Consider the following 11,926-nt stretch of genomic DNA (forward strand, 5'->3'; position numbering starts at 1 on the left):
GTGTTACCTTTTCTCAAAATAAAACTAGAAATATTTTGTAGAAAGTTGGTGGTTTTATTTTGCTGTTGGATACTTTCTGCTATTTGTACTTTTGGGAAAATTACGTTACCAAGTTTCTCATAGGATTCAATTATAATTAAAAAAAACTCTACAAGGTTTAGCTATGTGCTTTATTATTTTATCACAATGTAGTTTCTTTGTACACTTTCTTTCCTCTTCCTCCCTGTGATTTTTAACTTCTAAAGGTCTTTTCAAAGAATCAGATTTTGATTTTCGTTATTACCTATACTGGGTGTAATATTTTCTTTTGTAATTGTTTCTGCTTATACCTTTATTTTCTTTCCTTCTTTATTTTAATTCATCCCATTTACTGAGTTGAGTGCTAAATTCAATCATTTTTGAACTTGCTGATTTTTTTCTTTCAGTTCAATTAGATACTCCTCTTTATATATGTTATGATTTGACCTTGAATCCTGATATTAACACACCATACCAATCTGCCATAATCAATCCATCCTGGGTGGTGGAAATGATGGCCTCTGTACAGTTAAAGCTGTGGTTGAAGCCTGCGTGGCGTCACTAAGTTACTAAGGTAGCTTAAAGCTCAGCATTTTGTTTGTCACACATTTGTCTTCAAATATTCTGAAATATACTGGACTCGACCATACCAGACGTTTGAAGATTTGGAAAGAAAATACCAGAAGAACCTCAGCCTCCTATTTGATGAAAACAGTAAATAATGTAATCCTGGGCACATAGGAACAATTTAGGACTTTCTGGAATGTGAGGTTTTCATCGAAAAGAGTGTCAACACACCCTACCTGTACTTTGGCATGTGGACGACCACCTTTCCATAGCTCATGGAGGACATGGACCTTTACATCAACTACCATCACTTCAGAGAGCCCCTATATTGGTACGCAGTGCCCCAAAACCATAGTCGGCACCTGGAATGCTCAGTCAGGGAGCTTTTCCAGGTAGTTCTCAGGGTTATGAGGCCTTCCTGTGGCACTAGATGGCCCTCATCGTGCCCACCGTGCTCATGCAGAATGGGATTCCCTTCAATAGCCTGAGTCAGGAGGCTGGAGAGTTCACAGTGACATTTCCCTATGACTACAACATAGGCTTCAACTGCAAAGAGACCATCAATTTAACCACCCAGGATGGGTAGATTATGGCAATATGGCCTCTCAGTGTAGCTGTGGGGAGGACAGGGTGGCCTTTTCCATGGACGCCTTCATGCACATCATGAAACCTGATCATTATGAACTATGGAAAAGCTAGCAAGATGGGGCCATTGTGGATCAAAGGGAGCCCAGGGTGCTGGCCAGCCAGGAGCTCATTACCTGGCAGGAGGACATTGCACCTGGCCTGAAGCTCCTCTGGACCTGACTTCTTCTAGGCCTGTGGTCCTGGATGGTGGGACCTACCACTGAGCCCATATGTACCAGTTGCAGTTTCCCTGGTTCCCCGTGGCAGCCCAGGAAACTGATGCCCATCCAAAGGTCATTGACCCCAGAGGCTCCCAAGAACACACCGTAGCCCACCATCTATCTTGGGTCTGTTTGCCCTGGTTCTCTGCCTGTCAACTGGAAGAGGTGGTCGTGGTGGTCTTCTTCAGGAACTAGGAGCTCAGGAGGGGATCCTCTAGTCTCCCACCAAGTGGCACAGCACACAGAGCTCTTGATCCTGGGGCTTTGCCCCTACTTGGGATGGAACTTTGATAGACAAGCCTGTATCTCTCATGCCTGCATCTCAGTATCCCATCAAGGCTTCCAGGAGCTGCAGTGACCCCATCTTCAACCTTTGGAGAAACTTTGGATCTGATGCTTTGATGTGTGCGTATCTGACATCCCCAGACAGCATGACACTGAACCACCCTGACTATGTTCCACTGATTCCTCCCAACATCATTATGATGCTGAGAAGATTCTCCAGAGATGCTGCTGGAGAGTGCAAGGCCCCTTGAACCTGGCTGAGGTTGTAGCAATGGACCATTCTTATACCTCTGGGGTCTTGGCCCCAACTGATGTTGTCAGAATATGCTGGGCCCTGACTCATCTCCTGGGGCTGAAGCAAGACAGTGCTGCACCTCTGAATTTGGAGCTATGTGCCTCTGATACATTATCTTAATCCTTTGAACCCATGGCTACTGAATATATTGCCAAATGTGGCTGTCCCTCTGACCATAACCTAATCCTACTAGCCAAAGAAGGCTCCACCCAAGCACAATTTGAGCCTGGGATTGTCTCAGTCTCTTTTACCTTGAAGAACTAATATATACCCAAGGCTACCAGAGCCTGTCTGCTGTTTATTAATTTTTCCTAGTGTGTATCTACCAAGTAAAGAAAGGAATATCCTGAAAACATATTTTAAAATCACTATTATAGAAGAGATAAACCTAAAGCTAAGTGATTCAGAATGATTGAAAAACAAAAGAATGGGCAAAACTAGATCAAGGAAAATGCAAGCAAAAGAAAAGAGGGGTGGTAGATCTTAACATAAAATGAATAAATTTTAGGTATTTCATATAAGCGCAATGATATAATATCTGTCTTTTTATTTCTAGTTGTTTCACTTAGCATGGTGTCCTCAAGGTGCAGCCATGTTGCAGCATGTGTCAGAATTTCCTTCATTTTCAAGGTTGAATAATATTGCATCATATGTATACACCACATTTTGCTTATTCCAATCATCCATGGATTGACACTTGGGTTGTTTCCTCCTTTTGGCTATGTGCATGGTGCTGTTATGAACACTGGTATAAAAGTATCTGTGTGAGTCCCTGGTAAAACCATTTTAATCATCTTTTAGAAGTTCCATATTCTTCCTTGGACATCATTAATATGCCTTTGCATCTGCCTTGACTGGAGATCTGATATATATCTGTAGTAAATTAGTTTTTAATATCATCTTAATTTCAAAAATTGTAATTAAATTAAATTTAAACGAAATTAAAATGTTAGATTAAAAGTTAATTGTGTCACTTCTCATGAATTTGGGGAAACTTCTGACAGCAACATACCTTGTACTTCTCTACCAACTATATGCACACCAACATTTATTACTATGGGGGAGAATTCATGGATCTCTCAGTTCTATCCTATGTCCCAGGTTTAGGAGTCTAGAGTTTCTTTCAATATCCCCTTATCATGGATGTCTCCGTGGCTTTGAAACAGAATTTTCATTCTTCAAATAGTCAGTTAGAGCCTGGGGAAAGGTGTGCTCCACATCTTTTTATTCCTGCTAGTGGTAACTCACTATGGGTACCATGTGGCTCTGTGGGAAGCTGGGCATGGTGACCAGGTGGCTGTGTGGAGCCAGGAAGCTCTTGCCAAGCTCACAGCCAGCACTGTACATGCACTGAAGCTCACGGGATCCCTTTACCTGGCACAGGACGGGCAGTGCAAAGTTTGTGTGCTTCTCTCAGAGCGAGCGTGGGTGGGTAGTGGGCACTGCTTCTAGTGGGCTTCCTTCTTCCTGGCTTTCTGGTCTCAGAGGCTGCCAAAGTCCTGACTGTATCCACGTAGGGTGAGCGCTTGCCCAGAGAATCCAGAGGTGGGTGTCCCAGGCCCCTGTGCTGGGCTCAGGCAGTACTTGGGAGAGGGTTACCCAGGGAGTTTTCCGTGCTGGGGCTTGTGTTTCTAGGAAGAAATTGGGAGGGGCGGGCATGGGCTGCAGGGTCCAGAGAGGATTGTACCACAGAGGTGGAGAAGAAAGTCCTGGTAAAGTCTCATTTCCCTCCTCCTTTCCTCCTCAGAACAAGCTCCATGAGGACATGGTGCAGGCTTAGGGCCAGAAGGTTGAGATCTAGCTTAGAACCCATGTGAGTTTGATTAAGGAAAAATTATAGTTGGTAAGAAACAAGTTGGAGTAGTGTTTGAAAAACCAGAGAATTTAAGTCACTTTAGTGTGTTGAGGACAGAAAAGAAATGGACACATATACAGATATAGAAAACAAACAAGCTTAACAAGGTACAATGTATGCACCTGGTAACAGAGAATACTCACCTTTTTCAAGTGCTAATGAATGATTCACAAAATTAGACAATATATTAGGATGAAAACAAAACATCAATAATTTATCAAAAGAAAAAGAAAAAATCAATACCATGCAATAAAACTAGAAATTGGTTTTAAAAATAGAAAATGTAGAGATGCTTTTTTCTGAAAGGTGAACATTCTTTATTGGGCAAGCTTTAGATAAGACAAAAACACAAGCCAAAACAGCGAAATTCCACTGGCTTTTCAAAGCTGTGGGTTATTTGACATTGTTAATTCATTGGCTCAGTCCAATAAACAAGTCCTCACTAAGTAAGCAAGACAGTTTTTATCAGCAATGTGTGCTGTGCAGAAACTAAAACAGGATTAGATGACAGAGAAGAATGGGCAGGGGCTGCCTGAGCTGCGGGTTCCGGATGGATTCACAGAGCAGGAGACCTTTTTTGAGACCTAGTTGACCAAATGGAAAGTCCAGAGCAGAATTTTCCACTTGCAGGGAACAGCAAGTACAATAGACCTACCATGGAAATTAGTGATTTTCTTTTTCCAGGAATACAAAAGAAGCTTACTTGTGTCTCGGGCAGAGAGGGGAAGGGAGAGAGTCTGGGGACAGAACATGTAGAGCTTCATGTTTCAAGTTAAATGCATTATTTGGTGTTCCTTCAACTTGAAGTGAGAAGGCATCAGAAGCTTAAAACAGCAGTTGACAAGATGTGATTGACACATTTAAATAATCAGCTTAGTGGCTCTATGGAGAGTTTGCAAGTAGGAGAAGCAGTTTGACCATTTATAATACAAGTGAGAGTGACAGTTGCTTAGGCTTAATTGTTAGTTTTGAAATTGCATAGCCAGCCTCATCAACATAGTGAAACTCAGTTTCTGCAGAAGAAAGTTAAAAAAAAAATTACCTGGGTGTGGTGGCACATGCCCGTATTCCCAGCTACTCAGGAGGCTGAGAGAGGAGGATCACTTGAGCCTGGGAGGTCAAAGTTGCAGTCAGCCATGATTGCAGCACTGCAATCTAGCCTGGGTGACAGAGCCAGACTCTGTCTTTAAAACCAGCAACAAAAAGGAAGTGCACAAAAGTGGACGGAACATATTTTGGAAATAGAAAATGATAGTTTTCATACAGAAAGAAACATTCTGAGAAGAAAGCCACCTTGCTCGTTAAGTACTATCCGTAATAGGACCCTTCTTTTCTTCCCCTATCAGCATTTCAGTAGGAAATTTTAAAGTTAGAATAATCAGAAATTTGTGCTTCTCTAAAGTTTTCAATAAACAGCGGAAAAACCCATACCTTCCTGCCTCTTCCATTCATTCTGGCAACTTTGTCTTTCCTAATGTAACAAGAGAAGGAAGTTTATTCTTTGGAAAATTCAACCTGAGAGATGAACTCAGAGACTCCAGGCACAGAGGAGGATGGAGTGAGATGCCTGGCGGAAATGAGGTTAAAGCTAACACTGACATGGTGGAATCACAAGATGAAAGCATGCTGCATTCACAGGAAGGGAGTAGCCCTAGAGAGCTGCTGGACCCACAGCACATCTTGCATGACCAAGGAATAAACTTTTATGTGATAGGTAAAAGCCTCACTGCCTCTGGACTGCAGTTGGCAGACAGCCTTCGGCTGCAGAGAGCTGCCTCACCCAAGGCCATGCCTCTTCCCAATTCGGCTGACATCCCATGACTTCCCGGTAGTGGAAGATAAAGCTTCACCATCTCTGCTCAACCCAGGACAACCTGCAAAGCCATTTGAGCTCCAGAGCTCCCTGCAGGATCGGCTGCCTATCTTTGGCCCTAACCCACAGATCAACATTTCCCTGTGCTCACACACCTGCTTCCCCCTCCTCCCTTTCTCAGATACAGATCCCAAGGACACTCTTTAAGAAAGATCTTGGTGCTGACATCTTAGAGTATGCTCTGTAGTAAACCTGACCTGCAAGTGTACTTTAGGTTTCTTTGTGTTTAAATGGCATATTTCCTTGAGAGAATAAAGATCAATCACCACCCTGCTGAAATTATATTCCTTCTTTGCATGGTTATTCAGTGATGTGAGGAGATTGAAATGGCCACTTGGGAATCTCAGCTTCCTATGTATGGCATTATTGTTGTGACTCCATTGAAAACATGTTCCTTTGAACACCAGAAGTCATGAGGACAAAAAGCAAACATCTTACATTGGCATGATGATTGAGTCCCTGTTTTATGCCTGGATTTACCGGAACCATGAACTCTGGCTCTGAGAGGAACAGTCTCATGTCCAGAGCAATGGTTTCTCACATGCATTGCTAGTGGGAATATGACATCATGCAGCCCCTTTGAAAACTGTGTCAGTCTTCTATAAACTTGCACACTCATCTGTCTCTGGCAAATCTCCTTCTAGGTATCTGCCCAACTGGTAAGAATGAAGAACTGTGAACAATCCATATATCTCTGAAAAGATGAGTAGAAAAACTATAGTGTATTAAAATATTATTCATCAATTGAAAGGAGTGAACTGCTGGTGCATGCAACAGGATAGATGATCTCACAAACATCCCATATGGGAAAAGTAGCAAAATCCAAGTGAATACTTACTGTATGATTCCATTCCTATTCATTCCCAAATCAGGCCATACTCCCCTGTAATCATAGAACTTAGAAAGTGGTTGCCTCTGGTGGCGAGTTGGGATTGGCTGGAAAGCTTCTGTCCTGCGAGAATCCTATGGGGCTGTGCTAATGTTCTACATCTTTTATGTGTTGATTACATGGGTGTATATAATTTTTAAAACTCACTAAAGTGGAGACCTAAGATCTATGTGTTTTACTGCCTGTATCTTAAACTGGAGAAAAGCAAATAGGAGACAAGACAAGGGCAGCTAGAAAAGTAAGAACCATCTTACTAAATTCTAGAAAGCTCAATCTTGGGTTAGCATGCCAGGCAAGTAGTTGTTTACTCTATTTTTTGTTGTTTTTATTGTACCATTATTTTTCACCGTTTCTTTCTTTTTATGAATGCATTTGATCCTCGGTTGGTTGAATCCACTGCTGCTGAACCCAGAGGATATGGAGGCCTGACTGCCTTTTGTGACCAAGATATCTATTCATAGACAGGAGTACATGTGAGCCCCAAGCGCTATCCATGTCCAAGCATTTTCAGAGCAACATTTTTTGTAAGAGGTCAAAAGTAGAAAGGAACTAAATACCCATTAAAAACGCAAACATTTATACCATTGAATAAATTACAGCAAGGAAACAAGACAAAGTACAGCTGCACAGAAGAACATAGATGAGGGAAATGCCACACAAAAAATACATGAAAATACATAAAACACAATTTTGTGTATATTTATATAGGGTCATAACATTTTCAAAATAGACAATATTTTAATTAATTTAATTTGTTTAGAATTCTTAGGAAAGAGAGCTTTGTCACTTCTCAGCTGTTTGTTTACTTAATCTTTAATTTATATCAGTATGAACTCATAGATATTTATTTCATATTTTGGATTATAATTCAATTTACATATTTTCTTGCTCAATTTGTTGGAGATTTGGCCATTGGGAATTGTTTTCCTTCTGTCCCACTGGAAGTAACCGCATTTTTTATTGTGTGTATTTACGGAGATTTTATTTTCCATGGCTACAAATGCTTTGGGCTCTTTCTGTATATTACTTGCCCAGGTCTAGAAAGTGTTCTTTATCAATACTTCCACTTATGTATTTTTTCTTTAAAAAACTATCAGATTTTAGTTTTATTAATCACCTTTTAGTATACATTTTCCCTTTTATCTTTCTATCATTACTTCTATCTTTCATTTTCTTCTGCAGAATTTTGTTCCATTTTGTTTTTACTCACTGCTTGAGTTCAACGTGAAGATCAATAGGATTTTAGAAATGTGCATATTAATTTTAAAATAAATATGGATTCAAATAAATTTGGATTCAGGTTTTGTATTGTTGACTTTCAATTTCATTTCATTTTGGCCAGTATATTCATTTAATATAATTTTTATTTGATATTTACTTTGTAGTCCTATATTGGTAAATTTATCTATTATAAATGTTACCTATGTACCGAAAAGCATTTCACATTTGCTTTTTAATTGTTACAATCTCTATCCTCAAAGTTCTTAAGCTTGTACATATTACTAAACATTAATTTTCTGCTCTACCTTATTGGTTTCTGAAAGGATAATGTTAAACATACACACACACACAACTCCCAGCATGATTGCAGATTTTACTGTTTGACCTTACAACAACTCTCAGTCTTGGCTTCAGTGTGTCACTGTTGTGTGGTTAGGTGCATAAAGTTCATCCCTATAATATTTTCCTATGAATTTTTTTTCGTTAACTATAAAATGTCCCTCTTGGATCTTATATATACACTGGATATTAACATTGTTACCCTCGGTTTCTTTTAGTATTTATTTAGATTCCCTGTTCCCATAACTTGACTTTTAATCACTTAGCATTGTTATAGGATTTAAATGTAAAACAAAAGGGAGGGGCACAAACGGGTGGGATGCCTAATCTGGACCCAGCCCAGTGATTACATTAGCTGGGCACTGATTGGGTTAGGATGCCGCCCAGGTATAAAGCCAGGGTCTTTGCAACGTGGGGCTGCATTTGGAGTTCAGCTATCAAGAGGAAACCTTCTCTCTGGGTCCTGGAGTATTTTCATCAGGATTTGTGAGTTTTTGGTGGAAGTTAGGTCATTTTATTTCTCTGTTGGAGCACTTTTTGATATTTGTCCTACTGAGAAAATTATTCTCACTCAAGTTGCTCGTAAGTTTCAGTTAAAATTTTTAAAACATCTCAGCAAGATTTTTAGCTATGCCCCCTAAGTTATCTCAATTGTTTCATTTGTATTTTCTTTTCTCTTCATGCCTGTGGCTTTTTACTTCTCACCATCTTTTTGAAAAGTCAAGTTTTAGCTTTTTGTCATCATTCCTATTGGAGGTTCTGTTTCCTTTTGCAATGGTTTCTGCTTGTGTCTTTATTTTCATTGTTTCCTTTGATGTTAATGCATCCAGTTTCTTGAGTGGATTGCTTAATTCATTGCTTTGCAAACTTGATCATTTTCGCTCTTAGTTTGATTAGATGCTGCTCTTTTTCTGTTTTATTATTTGACCTTATATCCTGATGTTAACACAGCATACCCTTTAGTTTAGCTTAATACTAGCTGAGTATTTCTTTTGTCTGGTTATACATGTATCTTCAAATATTCTGTATTTTGTGTTGTTGCTTAGGTTTACTGATTTGATTTCCTAGAAGAGACGCCCGGGTACAGTGGAGTTACCAGCAACTGGGGCACCCAAGCCTGAGAATCAAGAGAATCCTCACAGTGACACCCCCAACTGAGGAAACTCACAGAGCTGCAGGTGGAGCTGGGACTCCAGCTGGGGCGCCTGCCCCACTGGGACATATTCTATTTTCTTTGGACAAAAAAATACTGACTACAGCAGAGTCCCCCTGGGAAGTCAGAAGCCTCTGAAAGATCTCACTTGTTCAAAAGTTCAAGTGTGAATTACTCCCTCACAGATAAACCAAAGTATTTTGAAAAAACAAAGCAGAGAAAAGAAATTCCTCCCCAGCACTCTCAGGCATTTAGAGGACACCGAAGAACTTGGGAGTCAGCTCTTCTTGTGTGCAGCCATGAAGTCTGTGCACTCCAGTCCCCAGAACACGAGTCATACCATCATGACGTTTTACCCAACCATGGAAGAATTTACAGATTTCAACAAATATATTGCTTACATGGAGTCCCAAGGCGCACACCGAGCTGGCCTCGCCAAGGTAATTCCACCCAAGGAATGGAAAGCCAGAAAGACTTATGATGATATCGAAGACATCTTAGTAGCCACTCCCCTCCAGCAGGTGACCTCTGGGCAGGGAGGTGTGTTTACTCAATACCATAAAAAGAAGAAAGCCATGACCGTGGGCAAGTATCGCCGCTTGGCAAACAGTAAAAAATATCAGACTCCGCCACACCAGAATTTTGCAGATTTGGAGCAACGATACTGGAAGAGCCACCCCGGTAATCCACCAATTTATGCTGCTGATATCAGCGGCTCCTTATTTGAAGAAAGCACTAAACAATGGAACCTAGGACACCTGGGAACAATTCTGGACCTGTTGGAGCAGGAATGTGGGGTTGTCATCGAGGGTGTCAACACACCCTACCTGTACTTTGGCATGTGGAAGACCACGTTTGCTTGGCACACGGAGGACATGGACCTTTACAGCATCAACTACCTGCACTTTGGGGACCCCAAAACTTGGTACGTGGTGCCCCCAGAACATGGTCAGCGCCTGGAATGCCTGGCCAGGGAGCTCTTCCCAGGCAATTCCCGGTGCTGTGAGGGCTTCCTGCGGCACAAGGTGGCCCTCATCTCGCCTACAGTTCTCAAAAAGAATGGGATCCCCTTCAATCGCATGACTCAGGAGGCTGGAGAGTTCATGGTGACCTTTCCCTATGGCTACCATGCTGGCTTCAATCACGGCTTCAACTGCGCAGAGGCCATCAACTTTGCCACTCCACGATGGATTGATTATGGTAAAGTGGCTTCACAGTGTAGCTGTGGGGAGGCGAGAGTGACCTTTTCCATGGATGCCTTCGTGCGCATCCTGCAACCAGAGAGCTATGAGCTCTGGAAACACAGGCAAGACTTGACTGTTGTGGATTACATGGAGCCCAGGGTTGCAGAAAGCCAAGAGCCGAGCAACTGGAGGGAGGACATAGCACTTAGGAGAGCTGCTCTGGGCCTGAGGCATCTCCGGAACCACATAACCAGCTGTCCCACACGGACTGCGGCCCCAAGGCTCTGTTACAACCCAAAGGGCGGTGGTACTGATGCTGTGCCTGGATCTGCAATCCAAACCCTGGAGACGTCAGCCTGGGTTCTTCCCCCTTCCACTGGAAGGTGGGGTCCTTGTCGTGGCTGTGGTCGTGGTCGAGGTCGTGGTCGAGGCCGTGGTCGTCGTCCTCGAGAACTGGGGACTGAGGAGACAATTGTTCAGTCTGCAGCTAAGAGGCGCCTCTCAGTGGGGACAGGGAGCAGAGCTCCAGGCCGCAAACCTCAGCTCCAGTTTGACGATGAAGCTTTGACAGACAAACCCGCACCTTTGAGCAGTGGCCTTCCGCATTTTACAAAGGCTTCTGGCTGCTGTTGTGCCCCTGATCTTCAACCCCTGGGGCCCCCACTGGATCCTGATGAACCCATGCACCCTGGCCCCTGCCTGCTATCCCTCGACAGCACTGCTAGTAGTCTTCCTCTTGTTGTCCCTATGACTCCTCCCAGTGTCACTGTGCCTTTGATTACATTGTCCAGGGACACTGGTGGAGACTGGAAATCCCCGGTGAATCTGGCCAAGGTTGTAGCAATGGACCATTCTTATGCCTCTAGGGTTCCGGTCCCAACTAAGTTTTCCAGGATCTCCTGGGCCCCTGACTCATCTGCTGGGGTTAAAGCCAGACAGAGATATGCCACTGAATTTGGAGATATTTTCCTCCAATGCATGATCAATCATCTGGACCCATGGCCATTGAATATGGTGTCAAATGTCAAGTGATATCTACTTCTTATCCCAACCCCAGGAATCAGAGAAGATTCCTGCCAAGCACAATTCTGGCCTGGGCCTCTCCACAGTGAAGATTCTTTACCTCCAATAACTGATGAATTTCCAAGGCCCCCAGATGCTGTCTCCAATTGTGACAACCAGGGCTCCCAGAGGTCATTGAATTCTCCACCCCAAAGGTTGCCGTAGGATGTTGTAATATCTCTCAGGGACTCACTGTCTCCTCCTAATCATTGTGCCTGTGGACTTCACCATGGCCAGATGCCACAGACAGCACTTGTTGCTTTTGTGCCCTCAGGATACCTCCCTTACAGTGCTATGGGTCCAGATCCCACAGTAATTTGGACTCACATTGGATGAT

General features: G+C 42.6%; 1 protein-coding gene across 1 annotated transcript; it reads left to right on the top strand.

The window, feature by feature from the left end:
* Positions 1-9,642: 9,642 nt before the first annotated feature.
* KDM4F (lysine demethylase 4F) lies at positions 9,643-11,559 on the top strand. Its single transcript, XM_508706.5, has one exon. The coding sequence runs from the start codon at positions 9,643-9,645 to the stop codon at positions 11,557-11,559; it is 1,917 nt and encodes a 638-aa protein (XP_508706.5).
* Positions 11,560-11,926: the final 367 nt, after the last annotated feature.

The sequence above is a fragment of the Pan troglodytes genome, chromosome 9, assembly GCF_028858775.2.
Source record: "Pan troglodytes isolate AG18354 chromosome 9, NHGRI_mPanTro3-v2.0_pri, whole genome shotgun sequence".
NCBI lineage: Eukaryota > Metazoa > Chordata > Mammalia > Primates > Hominidae > Pan > Pan troglodytes.